Source organism: Panthera onca, chromosome A2, assembly GCF_046562875.1.
Source record: "Panthera onca isolate mPanOnc1 chromosome A2, mPanOnc1 haplotype 2, whole genome shotgun sequence".
NCBI lineage: Eukaryota > Metazoa > Chordata > Mammalia > Carnivora > Felidae > Panthera > Panthera onca.
The window spans coordinates 166,680,987-166,698,884 of NC_138340.1; the positions used below are offsets into that span (position 1 = coordinate 166,680,987).

The 17,898-nt window shown below is 52.9% G+C and overlaps 1 protein-coding gene across 8 annotated transcripts in view; it reads left to right on the top strand.

Annotated features, from left to right (window-relative positions):
* Positions 1–17,510, top strand: part of RBM33 (RNA binding motif protein 33) — a 139,275-nt gene extending 121,765 nt beyond the window's left edge. For all 8 annotated transcript variants that reach the window (XM_078437075.1, XM_078437083.1, XM_078437094.1 and 5 more), the window contains 3 exons: positions 3,064–3,252; positions 10,602–10,690; positions 11,031–17,510. In XM_078437075.1, coding sequence (XP_078293201.1) covers positions 3,064–3,252; positions 10,602–10,690; positions 11,031–11,079 — 327 coding nt within the window. In that variant the 3' untranslated portion in view covers positions 11,080–17,510. The remainder of the gene's footprint in view (positions 1–3,063; positions 3,253–10,601; positions 10,691–11,030) is intronic.
* The last annotated feature ends 388 nt before the right edge of the window (positions 17,511–17,898 follow it).

A 17,898-nucleotide genomic window follows, 5' to 3' on the forward strand; every position in this document is an offset into this window, starting at 1 on the left:
TGTTTTTGTGTTCTTCGGGTAAATACCCAGTAGTGCTAAATCCTAAGGTCGTTCTACTTTAACTTCTTGAGGACCCTCCGTACTGCTCTCCACGGTGGCTGCAGCGGTTTGCATGCCCACCGACAGTGCACGAGGGTTTCTTTTACTCCGCATCCTCGCCAACACCCGTTGTTTCTTGAGGTTTTTTTCTTTAGCCGTCGGACAGGTGTGAGGTCGCGTCTCATTGTGGGTTTGATTTGTATTTCCCTGATGGTGAGTGACACTGAGCATCTTTTCGTGTGTATGTCGTCTTTGGAGAAATGTCTGTTCGTGTCTTGTGTCTTTTTTAATTGCGTGATTTGTTTTTTGGATGTTGAGTTGTATCAGTTCCTTATATGTTTTGGATGCTAACCCTTTATCAGGTAAGTCATTTGCAAATATCTTCTCCCATTCTGTAGGTTGCCTTTTAGTTTTATTGATTGTTTCCTTCGCTGTGCAGAAAAATTGTATTTTGATGTAGTCCCAATAGTTTATTTTTGCTTTTGTGTCCCTTGACTCAGGAGACCTATCTAGAAAGATGTTGTTGTGGCCGATGTCCGAGAAATTACCGTCTGCGCTCTCGAAGGATTTTTATGGTTTCGGGTCTCACGTTTAGGTCCTTAATCCGTTTGGAGTTTATTGTCGTGTGTGGTGTAAGAACATGGTCCAGTTTCAATCTTCTGCATGTGGCTGTCCAGTTTTCCCAGCGCCATTTGTTGAAGAGACTGTCTTTTCCCCATCGTATTTTCTTTCCTGCTTTGTCGAAGATGAGTTGACCATATACTTGCGGGTTCATTTCTGGATTTTCTTCTCTGTTCCATTGATCTGTGTGTCTGTTTTTGTGCCAGGGCTTCGGTGTTTCGATGACTACAGCTTTGGAGTGAATCTTGAAATCTGGGCTTATGATACCTCTTCCAGCTTTGCTTTTCCTCCTCAAGGTTGCTTTGGCTGTTTGGGGGTCTTTGGAGGTTCAAATTTTAGGATTGTTTGTCCTAGTTCTGTGACAGATGCTGTTGGTTTTTCCACAGGGATTGCATTAACTGTGTAGATTGCTTTGGGTGGTGTAGAGTCTTGAACCATGCTTGTCCTTCCAGCCCATGAGCGTGGGATATCTTGTTTCTTTGTGTCTCTGGTTTCTTTATCAGTTTTAAGGTTTGCAGACCACGTGTCCTTCATCTCTTTGTTAACTTTATTCCTGGGTCATCATTTCTGGCGCAGCTGTAAATGGGACGGATTCCTTCGTTTCTCTTTCTGCTGCTTCATTATTGGTGTACAGAAATGCAGCAGATTTCTGCACATTGATTTTGTATCCGTCGACTTTGCCCAACTCATTTGCCAGGTCCAGCAGTTTTTTGGTGGAGTCTTCCGGGTTTTCCATAGAGAGTGTCATGTCATCTGCAGGTAGTGAGTTTGACTTCTCTCTCAACCGATTTGGATGCCTTTTATTTGTGGTGTCTGATAGCTGTGGCTAGGACCTCCGGTACTATGTTGAATGACAGTGGTGAGAGTGGACATCCCTGTCTTGTTCTTGACCTTGGGGGAAAGGCTCCCACCAATTCCCTGTTGGCAGTGATGTCAGCTGTGGGGTTTTGATAGAAGGTGTTTATTATGTTGAGGTTTGTTCCCTCTAAACATACCCTAAACAGGGTTGTGTTGAGGGTTTTTATCGTGAATGGATGTTGTACTTTGTCACATGCTTTGTCTGCATCTGCTGAAGTGATCGTATGGTTTGCATCCTTTCTCTTGTTGGTGTGATTTACGTGCAGCCTTCGATGTGTGTTTTCCAGTGTGACTGTGAAATATCCTTTTGTACTTTCCAAACACTCACTTCACGGGAGGACGTTTGCCACCGTCTGCAGAGTGTTAAGAAATGTGGTTTTGGATGCATTTACCTTCTTCTCTGGCCTTTTCTATAATGGAACAGGGGGTCATTTTTGCTCCTTTGTACCCAGACTCCAGGGCAGAATTTGGGGAGGCTGTCTGGAAACCCTGGTACTGTTCAGTCCCACCCAGCCGCCTGCATTTCACTGCTGCCCTGAACGGGAGACGCTTCATCGAATTCTCTAGCTGGAAAACAGCAGAGGGGCGCCTGGGGGGCTCAGTCGGTTGAGCGTCTGACTTCAGCTCAGCTCGTGATCTCATGGTTCGTGGGTTCAAGCCCCGCGTTGGGCTCTGTACTGACAGCTCGGAGCCTGGATCCTGCTTGGAATCCTCTGTCTCCTTTTCTCTCTGCCCCTCCCCGTTTGTGCTCTTTCTCTCTTTCAAAAATAAACATTAAAAAAAAAAAAAAAAATGAAAAAGAAAATACCAGAAAGATCAGCTGTCTCCTCTTACTTAAAAGGCCCTGGAATCGTTGGAATAGTGGTTTTGAACCCTTGGCAACTTAAAAAACTGCTAAGGCCTGGGCCCTTCTGTAGACATGTGACGCCTTAACGTGGGTGGGAGTGAGCGCGCGGGCATTGCTGTGGCTTGGATTTTTTGTGGTGTTTGTCGTAAAAGCTGTGTAGATGATGGTGGTGCAGCAGCTGGGAAGCGACCCCTGCTGACTCGCGCTGGCCCCCTGCCATAGAACCCGCCTTTCGGGTTCTCGGGGTGCCGCACGTAGTCCCGAGGGGACTTGGGGGGCGTAACGTGGCTTGTGGTGGCACCAGTCCCCACTGGCGTGGCCTGGAGTACACTGGGAGATATTTGGGCTCTTGGGCTGTTACGACTAGGCCCAAATAAGTGTCTCAACCCCTCTGATCTTGCTGCTTTGTCTCCAGCACGGTGGCTACACGGGAAGTCACCCACCCGTGCTTGCTGCCGAGATGGGGTCGGACTTAGATGCTCCCGTTTTCTTCTTTGGCCTCCATCCAGATCTGCTGGGTATTCTTTCAGTTAGACATTGAACCCTGCGGATAGTGGATGAAAACCACAGAAAATCCTGTAGCTCGTGGTGTATTTTAATGGATTCCGAGTTGTTTGCTCACTTTTATAACCCTAGTAGCTATTAAAAACGACAGACCAGAGCTTAGAAGTCAAACAGTTAACTCTTGTCGTTGGCAGGTTGTCATGCACGGGAGAGGCCGAGGAGTGGCGGGGGCTGTGGGCCGGGGCCGCCTGATGCCGAACAAGCAGAACCTCCGGGTGGTGGAGTGTAAGCCACAGCCCTGCGTCGTGTCTGTTGAAGGGCTCTCTTCGTCCACCACCGACGCCCAGCTGAAGAACCTACTGATGTCAGTCGGACCCATCCAGGTGGGTGTCCTGGCGCCTCTCCCAGGACTCTGTTTTGTCTTGACTCCGGTTCCCTTTGTGTCGGTTACTTCCTGTTAAAATAATACGTTTGAAAAGACATACACCTGTTTTATCCATTTTGCATACTTGAGATCGGAACTTTTGCCGTAGATTATTTGGCAATTTTCAGGTGTTCTGTCATGGAATTTAGGAAATAATTTTGCCAGCTGAACAAATTATCTTCTGGAATTCTTCTATTATCCTAACGTTCACATATGCTCCTGAACATATATACTTTTTGTTCTGTCACACGCTTGTGTTCATGATATTTAGAAATTTTTAAAGCATTTAACCTTCCTGACCTTAATTCCCAGAAATAGCGCATGCGTTAACAGCTGTGAAACTTGTTTTAGATTTTATGAACATGAAATAATGTAGACTATATTTTGATCTCGTTATTTTATATTTTTTTAATCGTTTGTTTATTTAGAAAGATTGGGGGTGGGGGGACAGAGAGAGAGGGCGAGAGAGGATCCCAAGCAGGCTCCACCCTGTCAGCACAGAGCCCTGATGCGGGGCTTGAACTCACGAACCATGAGATCGTGACCTGAGCTGAGATCAAGAGTCGGATGCTCAACAGACTGAGTCACCCAGGTGCCCCAGTCTCTTTAAAGCAAGTTAGTTCTAAATGCTTTAAAGTTCCTGCTGAGCCGGTTGCAGATATGTCTCCAGTTGTGCTGTAAACCGAATTCTCCATTCAGATCCCTGGTCTCTGCTGCTTCTACTCGAGGCCTGCAGGTAAACCAGCAGAGAAGTGGGTTGACCTGGTTTTCCTTCGGCCGAGGGTTTCCAGAGCCCTGTATCGGACCTTTCCCACCAGTGCCTCCCCTCCCCCCAACAGGCGCCATTGGCACCACGTCAGACCCCACGCAGGCAGGACGTAGGGTGTGAATGTCGGGTTTCTGCGTACTTGCTTTCAGGATATGTTCCAGTCTCTTGCTGCATGAGCGAGCGGGGGGACATTTTCAGACTAGAGGTGATACAAATAATTTTCAACAGGTCTTAAGTGTCTGATGTTGAGAATTATTAGACGTGAGGAGTAGGGGAAAGCCCTTCTGGAAAGCACCCTGTTCCCGAGGTATCACGACTTCCACCGTCAGTTTGGGATTTCTAGTGTTTGTGTGTCGTAGTGGAACGTGAGCCAGAAACGCGGGCTTCTGTTTTCAGTGCCGTCCTTACTCCGCAGTGCGGCCAGAGACCCTTGTCACTTACCGGAGGTGTCAGCACTGCGCTCATGGATGGTCCTTCCAGACCGTTAATGACTAATTTGCAGGAACAGACCGACCGGAGAGTTTAGATGCATGAAAATGTGCTTACGCTGGTGTGCGGCTCTCCCACCAATGGTGGTTGAGAATTTGGGGTCCAGGTGCAGGGTCACGCAGGGAGTCCAGATGTAACAGAGCAGAGCCTAACCTGTGGGATCTGAGGGCCGGCGTTGTCCGGGAGGCTCGAGCTGTGGTCTCCCTGCCCCGGTCTCCGCGTGGGCCGGGAGTGATGGCACTGTGCTCTCCACGTGTGCCCGTCAGCATTTGTGGCTTTGCTTCCTCACACGGAGTCTCGATCGTTCTCTGGAGTGTCCTTGACTAAGATGTGGTTTTCAGGACCCACGTCTGAGCAGCGGTGCTATTTGCCTCTCCTCACGCTGGGGGGGGGGGGGGGGGGGGTGCGGTGCGGTGGCTGCACCGCAAAAATCAGCTTGGGGCTTATAGTCTCTCGAATGGATTTTTTTTTCTGTTCTGAAAAGGATTCGAGATGATTATGTTACAAAGTTTGATTGTGGGAAGTAAAGCCAGACCAAAACGGCGTTGGATTGTTTGATGCCTTGTTTTAATTCGAAAGTTAGAGAAGTAGGAAGACGAGAGTGAACTTTCTAGGTTACGTCAGTTACTCTTAGAGTGGGGTCTCCGGAAGGCGAGGCCCCCGGTGCCCCTGGGAACTGGCTGTGGCAGGCTGGGCTTCGCACCCGCGTGAGGCCCATCCCTTCCCCTGGGGACCAAAGCCGGGTGGGGTGCCCTCCTCTTGCTCGTCTCTATCCCAGAGGATGCTTTTGAGTGGGCCTGTACAGATGTTTAGATACCACGTTCCCAGAATGCCAAGTTTCTTACTGAAAAACTAGTATAACAAGCATCTGCCAGTGTTCGGTAGCTAAAGAACGATACTGATAAGTATACGTTTTAAGAAGATGTTTGTAACGAGAACTGGTTACGGTTTAAACTTGGGTGGGATGGCGCCCGGTAACCCCGGCCTCCTGTGGTCCTGACGGGAGAAGCTTCTGTGTGCGGTGGACCGTGGCGCCACCTCGCGTCCACTCGGTGTAATAGCAGGTGGTGCTGTCCGGAGTAGGAAGGTCCCCTGTTTCTCTGGGCTTTTAAATTAGACTCCTAGGAACCGCATGTGACCTCTGCTCCTTGAGCTGTGGAATCCGAGAGGCTTTGTCAGTGTGGCTCTCGGATTAGCATGTTATTCCCTTCAACGGTACTCACAAGGCTCTCTAGAAAGTCCATTTTAAAGACCTTAATCAACTCGCTATTTCCAGAATGAGGAACAACGTGCAGATCTTGTAGAAGCGTGACAACCAGAAGGCAGCAGTGGCGTGGGAAGTGCGGTAGCGGGTCCCAGAATCTTGGGGGAGGTGGCGCGTGGCAGCCACAGCCGCAGCATTCCACTCCCGAGCGGGTCCGAGAGACGCGTCTGCCTGGACCCCAGCCCCCGCGAGAAGGGAGCCCGGTCACTGCCAGGCACGCGTGCCCTGTGGGCTGGCGGACACATGTTCCTGCAGCAGTGACCCTGACCTCCCACTCTGTCCTGAGACAGGAAGCCAAGGTAGCTCTTAGATCAGGAAGTAAGGTAGTTAGGACCTCCGTGGCTTTTTTGTGTAATTGCTTTTAGTTCCCCGTTTGCTAGATTGTGCCTCAAATTGTGCTAAGAAGAAAGATTCATTACCCCGTAAGTAAACGTCATGGTGTAAAAACACAAAAGCAGTTTCCTCACCAAGGCACGAGGTTTGAGATCGCTCAGTGAGAGTATGACTGTCCCCTGTCGTGACCCTCCCTGAGGACGAGGCCGGCCAGCGCTGACTCGTGCCCACATGTACCCGGCACCACGCTGTCTCCACCGCCTCCGTCACTCCCGTGTCCTGGCGGTGCCCCGGCTGGGGCCAGAGGGGGAGCACGAGCCATGGGTGTCCTTTGCGGCACAGCCGGGCTGTTGGCGGGGCTCTCTTCTTCGTCTCGAGTCTAGGCCTTTCTGTCGGGCTCTCCACACCCGCCACCTTGTAACTCTCCCGGTGCCCCGGCCTGAGCAGGCTGGAGGAGACGCATGGCCTCCTCGTCCCCCACGGGGTGGCAGGTGCGAGGGGTGTCTGCCTGCCCCCAGACGCTGCACTTCGGGGCGGCGGGAGTCGCAGGCTGGCGTGGCTGAGCCCCCGTGGGCGGTCGTGCGAGAGCGTGAGCCGCTGTGAAGGAGCGTCCTGTTCCGACCGGCCGCAAGGCCCGGCTGGTGTAGCCAACAGAGTTGGAATCTCAGGTCGTTGGTTCTGAAGTTCAGGACATCGGGGGAGAAGACACGGGTGTGACCACGTGATCTGAAGCCACGATGGAAAGACTGCTTACTAGGGGTCCTCGTCAAGGTCCAGAGAACGCAGCCAGCAGTAACGCCCACGGAAAGAGGACTTCGGGATGGCAGTGTGACGGCACTGGGGCTCTCGGGGGGCCAGCGGGAGGGAAGCCGGCCAGTGCGGGGAGCGGCGGGGGGGTCTCAGCACAGAGAGTGGGCACGCGGGGCCCTGGGGAAAAGCTCAACGCGGGCACTGGACCGAACCCGCGGCGGCAGGTGCATCTGTGAGAGGGTCCTGCGAGGAGCTGGGTGTCGGGCCTGCCTTGTGGCGCACGCTTCCATCGTTGCTGCCGTTTGCCCCTTGGGGCCCCTGTGCCTTGTGGGGACACCGGTCTGCCGCCGACCGGGGGCTCTGGGACCTGCCTCGGCGGGGCCACCCCGGCCGTGTGTCACAGCTATGGTGGGGCGTGTGGGGACGCGCTCCTCGTGGCCTGTCGGTGGGGCTGCTCTCAGGTAGCACCACTGTTGTCTAAAATTGACCGTCCTGTTCTTGGCAGAAGGCACTTCCCGCAGGTGCTAAGAGCGTCCGGCCGGAGGGGGAGGGACGCCGACACAGATCTTCGGGGCTACGCAACCCTGTTGGCGTCCCCATGGCATTTTGGTTGATCTGAGTTGGCGTCCCCGCGACGTGGTAGTTGATCTGAGCCCGTGGGAGAAGAGGCAGGGTGCCGTGCACACGGACATCCTCCCCGGATGAGACCGCAGGCTGTCGGAGGCCGGGCCGGAGGGGGCTGCAGGGAGTCCGAGCAGGCGGCTCGCAGCCGAGGGTTTCGTCTTGCGTTTTGCTGCTTGAAGGAGCGCAGTCACTCACCGTCAGGACGTGCGGGTGTCTCCCCTCTGAAAATGGAAGCGCATCAGGCCGGAAGTTGGTGCCTTGGCCTTGCCCTCTGAGTGCCAGGGGGGCGCTTGCGGGAGAGGCAGCCGCGGCAGCAGAGCGAGCGTGGGCCCGGAGACGCGGTGCAGCTTCCGGTTTGTTCTGGCCCAGCTAGTGTCTGTGCGGGGCTGTGCCGCTAGCTCGTGCGAGTGCCGCTCTGCACCGTGGAAGCCGGGGAGCACGAGGCGTCCGGCTTCCAGCTTCCGGCGCGGTGCCCACCCCTCTGCTCCCGGTAACGAACTCCTGGAGCTCTTGTTTTCGTAGGTCAGAAATGGCGGGATAGGGACAGTTTCTGCAATTCAGTCTTCTGCCCAGAAGACGTCGTTTGGTTTCTGGAAGAAGGTACGAAAATGTAAATAAAGGACATAACTAGGAAGATTTTAGGACCGTGTTCTCATCGCTTGTGTTGACTGCTTGAGCTCCAGGCCTTTTCCCCGTGAGGAATTGCCGTCTCGTCCGGCACCTCCTCAGACCGAGGTGTAAACTGCTCAGGTCCCAGTGAGTTCTGTCGCATCAGGCGTTTTACCGTTTTGTGTGGTAAGTGGTAAAAATGAAGCTTCGTGCCTTCATTTCATATTGCGAAGTCACCCGGAGGAAATCACCCTAGATACCTGGAAACCTGTTTTTCTGAAAACAAACCAAAAAAACCGTGGTATTTTCAGAAACCCAGATTCCACCTGTGAATTGTACGGTATGGTTAATTATCTGCGGTAGCATCAGCAATTAGTTTTTTCCTGTCTGTTCCTAAAGAACACGTCGTATTTTTAGACGAGGTAGATTTGGGGAAGTTGTTGGGATTCTTGCCTGAGGTCCGCCGCGGTGCCGGCAGCAGCCACCAGGGGGCGCGCACTAGGGAGCGGCGTGGCCGCGGGGCTGCGGGGGAGGGGGGGCGCAGACAGGACCAGAGAGCGGGGCCTGGCAGCGGGCCCCCTGCAGGTGCCCGGGGCTGCCTGTGCTCTGAGCGGATGCTTTGGAACCCATTGCAGGGTGCGGCACAGAACAGGCGCGAGCGGGTGGAGGAGGCTGGCCGCTCGGAAGAGAAAGTGGGTCTCTGTGCAGCACTTGTAGGGAGTCCCCCGGGCCAGAGGGGCCACAGTGCCGAGCGCGTCTCCAGGGAAGAGAAGTCACCTGCGTTCGTCCCAGACCAACTACGGCGTTTTGCCGGTGCTCTTAACCCTAGGTGGAACCCTCTAGAAAACGCTGCTTCTGCTTTTATACCCCAGATGAGAGCAGTCTCGTGTTGTCCTGAGCTTGCTGCCTGTGCTCCTGCTGGGTTGGGGGTCCCCACCACCCGCTTGCTGCTCCTCGGCCGCGTGGTCCGCGTGCTCACCTTCCCACCCTGTCATTTGGAGACTTGAGACCGTCCATTTCTTTGTAAACACTGAAAGGTGACTTTTGGGAAAGTGGGTGTTCCATAGAGCTCCCCTAGTTGTGTTGACCGATAGATGTCGTGTGGGTATTAAAACGGAGACTTTTCACTTCGCGTACGGTATACCTTTTTGAGTATTTTTGTGTTCCCACCGTGGACCTTTGATAAATGCTTTACAATTAAACAGCCACATATGCCGCCACTTTTCAGGGTCCCGTGCCTCCATCAGCTGTGTTTTCCGGCTGTCCTACTTCGCTAGACAGCATCTAGACACGGTGGGTGGCGGCCCCCGCGTCGAGTCCTGCTGTGAGCGGGGTCCCGCCTTGGCCGCTACGCGCCTCGCTCTCGGCAGAGCGCCCGGACGGCGTGCAGGACTGCGTGCGGCACCGCAGGCTTGAGAACGATCGGGCCCTTGAGAGTGGGACCGGCTGAGAGACCACACAGGTCTCCTCCTCTGACCTGGGCCTCCCGGATCCTCAGATCCTAAACCCCAAGGCCTCAGGGCAAGCTGGGGACCCACGTGTGAGTCCCCTCCGTCCAGCACCTTCCTTTCAGACGTGTAAGATTCTCTCTTCACTCGATGGATCCTTTCTGTCTGTCTTCTTCACGAAAGGGTGTGGTTTTCAGCGCAAAGAGTAGCGGCCTCTGGAATGGTTGCCTTGGCTCCGAAGGTTTCATTGAAGATGTCACTTAGTAATCGAGTGTCTAAGTACAGAATGTGATCAGACTGTGCTGACGGCCGCCACTGGCGAAGCTGTCCCTTGCTGTGGGTAGCTGGAGGTGTGAAAGCCTCCTTGGTTTACCCCAGTGGTAATTGTGGGGTCCCCCTGCAAAACAGCAGTTTCCTCCTGTGTGATGTAATACTGCTTTAAAAAAAAAAAATCAGTGAGGGTCTCATAGAAAATTGTGTGGCAGGAAGGTGTGCAAACGGGGGGTGACTCTCCAGAAGTGTGTGTCATTGGGCCTCACGGGGAGGGTTGAGGGAGAAGATTGAGTGACTCATGTGGCCGGATGATGCCAGATCCTGACACCAGACTGGGGGGTGGCGGGGGGGTACACTCAGGGGAATGGCTTTTGGGGACAGATTCTCTGGATCAGGGAGGAAAAATTGCTAGGGGGATAGTTTCCTTTAGTGATCCAAGTGTCAGCCTGGACTCGTATTTTATATTAAAGCTGATGTATAAATATGCTGGGTTTTGTTTTAAACATATACAACATGAAATTAAAGTGTTTCTCAGGGCGCCTGGGTGGCTCAGTGGGTTGAGCATCTAACTCTTGATTTGGGTTCAGGTCATGATCTCAGGGCTGTGGGATCGGGTCCCGCCTCTGGCTTTGTGCCGAGCGTGGAGTCTGCTCAAGATTCTTTCTCCCTCTGCCCCTCTCCCCCCCCTCACTCTCTAAAATTAAAAAAAAAAATTTTTTTTTAATATTTCTCTGTTTTCTTCCCTCTAGAGTTTACAGATGCTTCCCCAGCAACGGAAAGCCATAGCTAAGTTCAAGGAACCGGCTCATGCGTTAGCATTTCAGCAGAAATTCCACAGGTAGCCTGGATATTCTGTGGTCGGGGTGACGGTGGGAGCGGGCGGGAGAGCCTCCCCGCTGTGGTTTGCTCTCCAGCAAAGCAGCCGTGGTTTCACACGTGTGTGCGCCCACCTGCCGTGGTAGAAACGCGCCAGTAATGCGTGCCGAGCGCAGACAGCGTGCCCTTCCCCTCGTGCAGTGTGGGGCATTGGCTCCCAGGTTTTGCGTTGATCTGTGTCTGCATTTTTATGGAGTTGTCATCTGTCGGGACCTACTATCCTAGTTTTCCCATACCTTGGCGACCTGACCGCTCATCTGTGGCGCTCGGTCGGCGTTGACTGTTTCTTTCCCTCTCCGCAGGCACATGATAGATTTGTCCCACATAAACGTGGCCCTGATTGTTGAGTGATCTCTAGCAGGAGCCGCCGACCCGACACGGAACACTCGCTGTGGGATTTCTTCAGGGAAGCCGCGGCGCACACCCCCACGAGCACGGCCTCTCCGCGCACAGTCTTGCGTAACTGTTGTCCGGAGAGCGGCCGGCCCGGCGTGGACTCCAGCAGAGCCGGACTTGGGGACGTGGCGGCCTGGGCTCCGGTGTTACACGCTCCCCGTTCTGTTGTCACCACAGAGAACTACACTTTCCGGTTTCTTTTGTTTTCAAAGTGCTTACGATGCATGTAGCCCTTGTTCTTCGTGATCGTGCTGTGTGACCGATCACAGTGACTTAGGTTCAGGAAGGGACGTTAGCGCCACAAATTGAGTAGTTTCCACAGCAAAGAACACTTGATAATGGTTGCACCCATCTTCAGTGCAGGCTAGACAAGGGTCTTCCCAGCCGAGCGGAACCGCGCTGTCCTCTCAGAAAGCCCTCACGAGGCTCTTGGAAGCACGTAGATTAAAATTTGGGCGATGGTGACGGGCAGCCGCGTGTCCTGGAAAGCAGGACGTGAGGGCGGTTGGGAGTGATGCCCATTGTGTGGCGGATTCTGCTTCTTGTAAATACTCCAGAAGCACCAGCTGCGTGTTCCTAGTCGCGGAGGGGACTCCCCACCCCTCTGTGCACTCTTCCCCAGTAAGGCAGCGGTCCTGGCAGGCCCCGCCGTGTCTCCCTGGGCCTAGAGAGGGCGCCTGTGGCGCCGTCACCTCGCAGCCCTTCCGGAGCCCCGCCAGGTGGGTCGTGTTGCACATCTACCCCGTGAGGCAGAGGCAGGGGGACTCGGCCCGGCCCCGTGTGGTTTGTTCCTCTTTGTAAATGTGGCCCGAAGCAGCATATTCGTGTCCCTGGCTCTGTGACATACAACATTCTTCGGGAACTTGGTTATCATTGCTCTGATTAACTTTTTTTTTTTTTTTTTTTTTTTTTTTTTTTTTGAAGGCCTTTTGAGTAGGGCTGTGCTGCCCTTGAGCAGTATGTGCTGGCGAGTTGCCCCTCGTGGGGTGTGGTGTGAGGGATGGCTGTCCTCCCCAGACCGTGCAGCCCAAAGTGAAATTGAAATGTGTTCATGTGGCCCCGAACCTGCTTGAGGAGTTCTGGGTAGGCTCGTTTAGGTGAGACTCTTCCTTCCCGTAAAGCAACGTTTAGTACAGTTCATTCCGGTCAAGTCTTTAAAAAAGTGCCTTATTGTATTTCTGCTCAAGAACGAGTTTCACCGTTTGGGGTTTATACTAACGTGGACCTGAACTGTTTGAGCAAGTGACAGATACTAAGGCATACTCAGACTTTTTAGCTGTGTTTTATACCTGAGATTTCACGGCAGGTTTAGTCATAGAATTAGAGGAAATAGGAGCCTGCCGCCTCCAGATGCCACCGGTCAGCCCCGCGGGGACCAGCTCGAAGCCCCGGAGCCCCCGCCGCCAGGCACCCTCCCTCCTCTGAGCCTTCGCGTGGGGGCTGGGACCCAGGCCGCGTGAGCCTGTGTCGTGTTTACACAGGTGAAATTTTATATTTTTTGCAACTTCAGTTGCCCGAACTAGAGGGGAGTGTTCAGACCCCGTGAGGCTTTCTGTGGCGAGGGTTCTAAGTGGCATCCCGCGATAGGAGGAGGCCTGGAGGATGAAGGTGGGTGTCGGCGGCTGCTTTTCAGAAGGTGTAGGTGCCAGGAAGCGAACGGGCACTCCCGGGGTGCACCCCCCAGCTGAGGCGCCTGGCCGCCTTGTTCCAGAAAGCCCCTGACTCAGCTGCGCCAGGCCTGCCGTGGTGCTCCAGGGGAGGGTCCGCACAGTCCGTGCCCCGTCCCTACCCTCGGTCGACACTCACGTCCTGTCCGCTGTTGTCACAGGGAGAGACGGATGTGTTCGTGTGTTTAAAAGCGTAGTTTATTTGGCTCAGTCCACAGAGAGCTGCGTTGAAGCAACGAGCTTGACAGCCTGCTAGTTACGACACCTCCAGACCCCTTGCCGGTGCCGGGCAGTGGGAAGGCTTTCAGTTGACGGACTTGCTTTTTATCACCAAGAACCAACTGATGCAATAACACGAGCTTAAAAATTTTTTACCATTTTCTGAAATAGTCTGAGTGTGCCGTATTGTCTCTGGAAAGTAGGCACATAACAAAGAGCTTTTTCCCTAGTTAGTGATGAGAAGTCATCAGTCCTGCGTGGGCACCGCTGTTCAAGACCTGGTGGTGACATTAAGGTCTGCTTTTGGCCTTGTCCGAGGACGATTCGGGCGCCATGGGACATGTGTGTCTGTTAACTGTCTACACACATGAGCCTTCTCTTGATGTGGTGTTCTTGAAAGCCTTTGGCCGCGGGGAGCTGGGCCTTCGTAAAGCCCTGGTTAGAATGGCCCCGTGCGCCCGGCCGTTGGCAGTGGCCGCAGTGAGTGCCGGCCGGCCCGGAGCAGAGGCTTGGTTTCCTTCAAGGGAGCTGCGGAAGGGAAAGAAGCAGAATTAGAAAGTAACGTTATTTCCATTCTCGGTGCGCTTTTCGCAGTGAAATCAGACCACCATAAGCCGAACCCTTTTGGAAGATCTGTTGCAACCATTATCTTTGTTCTTTATTTATCATGCATTTAAAATGACATGCAGAAGCATTTAACGTACTATGTAAATATGGACCTTTTAAAATTAAAATGTTAATTGGAAACGCTTTCAATTCAGCAACAGTCTTAGCTATTTGTTAGTTCTTTTGTGTTGTCTTTCCAAAGTTAAATGGATACCGTTCCATAATTGTTGATGTGTCTGTGTGTATATCCGATTTTTATAAAGATGGTAGTTAAGTCACTACATGTATCCTGACCTGTGTATTATTTGTTTCCAAATCCAGGAAGCTTAAAGTCAGTAAATACCGCTGTATCGCGTAAGGTAAATACAGTAGGTGACTATGTGGACCCAAGGTACCTTTTCCTTTTACATTGTCTTGTTTTGATTTTGTGCTGTAACATAAGATCACTTAGCCGCTTATCTGAGCATAACCTTGCATTACCGTTGGTCTGGCCACTTTTGTTAAGTCCTTATACTGATAATTCTAAGGGAGAAATCCTGTCTCTTTTTACCAGAACAAATGTTGAGGGTCCCCCCTCTTTCTGGACAGGCAGCGTCCTACGTAGGTGTCTGTGCCCTTCCCAGTGGGGAGCGGGCAGGGTGGCCGGGGGGGGGGGGGGGGGAGGGGCTTCATCATAACTACTTTTTATTTGAGTCGTTCTTCTCTTGATTTGTAACAACCCTGGATAAACCGTTGTTGACGCCCGGTTCTGTAGCATTGCTAAGTTGTGACAGAGCTTGGATCCTGCGCCCAGGGGGCTTTTTTCAAAGAGCGTTTTTGCTTAATTTGTAAACGGAAGACTGTTGCTGGAGGAGATTGGGAGAGGTGTCTCGGGTGGAGGGGAGAGGGGAGCAGGGGGCCTGGGACCGGGAAGAGAATCTTGCAGAATGAAGGAGTTGTACAAAGTATAATGAACTTCTCACACACTGACTCTTTTCAGAGGAGTCAGCTGGTCGAGCCGAGAAGCATGCGGGAGGGTGGGCTCGTGGATGGCTCTCGTGGATGGCTCTCGCTGGGGGACAGGAGGGCACCCGCCCAACAGGGAGGTCACCTTTCCGCGGGAGGGCCTTGAGCCCTTCCTCAGGAGCGGCCCTCGGAGGTACAGAGATGCCCCGAGGCAGGGCCTGGCTCAGAGGGGTTGTTTGCAGAACCTGTCACTTCCGTTCTTGTTTTCTTAAATTTTCTTTCGGCTTGTTGTGGTTTTTTGTTTTGTTCTTTTCTTTTTTTTTCTTTTTTTCTTTTTTTGCTGTCTTTGTTTTTAATTTCTTTGTTATTTAATTGAAGGTAAGCTCCACGCGCTTCTAGACCACTGGACTGACAGGGACCCTGTTGCGGGCGGTTGGGTTCTGGTGGAGGTCTGGTGCCCAATGCCCGGCGCGCCCCCCGCTCGGTTCCCTAGAGAGCCCGCGTGTCCGCCTGTCAAGAAATGCATCCCCAGTCGGGCCGGTGCTGCCCTCAGCAGATGGCTCTGGGCTCCTTTGCTGTCATACTGGCCTGCTCAGAGTCATTTTTAATTTCCCCTCCCTTCCTGCTTGTAGGATTGTTCTGGCTTCACATATTCACTGTTAGACCTGATTTTATTTCCCTGTAGTCAGGTTGAGTGCCCCCCCACCCTTGTCTGTTTATTTGGTGTTGGGGGTGGGGGGGCTTGTGAAAGGTAGCCTTGGTTCTTTACCAATTTTTAAGAGACTTTATTCTAAAAGGGAATCCCTGACGGGTGGGGCGGATGATCGCTGCCGGGTGGGCAGACAGCCCTGTCCCCCCCGTGAAGGAAGCCACAGGAGCTGAGATCGCTTAGGGGAAAGTGTAGGTATTTTACTGTATTTAATGAGCATTTCAATTAACCTTTTCACCTATTTTTAAAACTTGTGAATGGAGTGTTATTTTGGACATTGGTAAATATGAACTCTCCAAAGGCGGTTAGCCTTGATTTACTGCTAAATCCTAAGGATTATTGTGTAAGGTTTTTTTGCAACCTATTTAATCTTCATCATTTAAAGCGCCCGTGGTTTTGTGTCCTAGAACCAAAGCAGAACTCGCTGATTCATATTGGATCCCAGGTATACCTTCTTCTGGTAGCGTATGGTTGGGAAGGATCATTGGTTTTACACGCTGTAACCTGCCTTTTCTAGAGAATGTTTTTAAAACTCTTAACTCTCTCTCCCCTGTGCCGGGTTTTGGTAGGAAGGCTTCTCGTCAGGACAGGCAGGTAGAGCAGGCGTCTTCAGTGAGGACTTTTTTCCCTTTTATTTCTGACCAACTAAAATGTAAAAAGACCGTGTTGGTGTTTTGCTGTGTTTTATTTTACTGATTTTAAAACGTACCTAGAAAAATACAGGCCCTTTAAAAAGAAACAACGTACCTTTAAACTCTGAGTACGTTGCACAGACTGGACAGGTACTCTATTTTTTAATATATTCTGTATTTAGTGGTTTTATATACTCTAGAGAGTAGACCTTGACATTCTTGCAGCATGCTTTCTTTTCAACTACTTTTTATCTTAAGGGCACACGTAGTGGAAGCTGATTTTTAAAGGCCTGTTTACATTTTATACACTCTGCAGCGTTGTCTTAGACCATACGATTTAGGGGTTTCTAACAACACACACAGCGCACTCACACCCTCAGCCGAAGAGCTAGTGGACCATTTGGTTTTTTTGTAATTCGTCTTTGCTTTTCGCAGGCATGGGGGCCAGGAGTGCTTTTCCTCTGTGAGGATTCTAACTCTCCGTCTTCGCCTTTAATGCCACCCTTTAATTTTCAGGTTCGACAGCAGCCCAGCCCGCAGCCTTTGCATTCCGAGCGGGTTCCCTGTGTGGGGCGTCTCCGTCCTTTTGTGGCGTTGCCGCCCCCCACCCCCTCCCCGGGGGCTCCAGAGCAGCGGCCTCCTGCCTGCCCACCCCCCCCCTTTCCTGTTCTCTTGCACCTTCCTCGCCCAAACCCCTCTAGCAGCCACCACAGGGAGCTTCTTCCCCATTCTGGAAAATCACTTTCTCCGCCTTCCTCCTCTCTGGATGTCCTCACCCTCCTCCTACCCACCTGCCTTTGGCCACGGACCTGTCCTTTGCTGACGGTGCTCTATTCTTACTCCTCTGTCTGCTCTTAACGTTTAGAATTCCTCCTTGGGGGTGGGGGTGCGAGGCGGCCGTGAACATTTTTGCACGGCGTTGGCGTTCGACTGCGTCACCCCCTTTGCTTTGACAGGTTTTCCCTCCCGCTTTGTTCCTGCAGGTCTCTGCTGGAGAGAATAACGTCCGGATTCTGTTACTTTGCAGTGTGACCTTGCGGGAGCCTGTGGCGCCCCGCGATGCCGGCGTCCTGCCGCCCGCGGGGAGCGTGCGATTAACCACCCCTTTGTTTTCACCCCTGCTTTTACAGGACCTCTTGTGCATGAGTCAGTGTTAGTTGTAGCGCGCCCATTTTTCCACTGGAAGCGGCGGCCCGTTTGACCCCGTGTCACTGCTCCCGCTGTGATCCTTCCTAACCGTAATGCGCACGCGCTGCCGAGCTGGCCCGCGCCAGCTCCCGGGTGGAGCCTGACGCTGTGTCTGTCGGGAGTGCGTTGGGAGTTGAGAGACCGGCTCGCGACCGAGTTGCTTCCCTGTGGGTTGGCCTGCCTCACGTGTTCTGCCCAACACTGCACTTGCCCTTGTGGGGAAGGACGTCGCCTCGCTTTGCCCCGTCTCGCTGTGCGCTGATCACTGTGACGCTTTATCAGGAATCTGTGTGAGGAACACTGGTGACATGGTTGGAAAAATGTATTGTGTGTATCATTTGTGTGACTCCGTACGGAGGCGTGTCTCGAACTGTGTTGTAATTGGAAAGATGTGTTAATAAACTGCCTCGCGGCCTCTGCTTTGGTGCTCCGGTGTCTCCTTTGCCTCGCCGCCCGCGCCTGGTCCGTCCCGCGTCCCCGCCGTGCGGACGGCCAGCCTTCGGCCCTCCCGCGGGAGTCCGGGCTGGTGTTTCCCCCGAGGAGTGGGGGTGTCCCCAGCGCCCCCTCTGCTGCAGGCATCGGCTGGGAAACAGGATCTTGCCAGCGGACCCACGGGAGGGTCCGAGGGTCCGGCTTGTCCTCACCCACACTCTGTGGTCCGCAGGAGTCGGAACAGACTCGACAAAAACAAACAGCTTGTTTGGCTCTATTGGAAGTTTGGAAGGGGGGGGTATTTTCTTTTTACGTTTTTCAAAAAAAATTTTAACGTTTATTTTTTGAGAGACCGAGATGGAGCACAAGCAGGGGA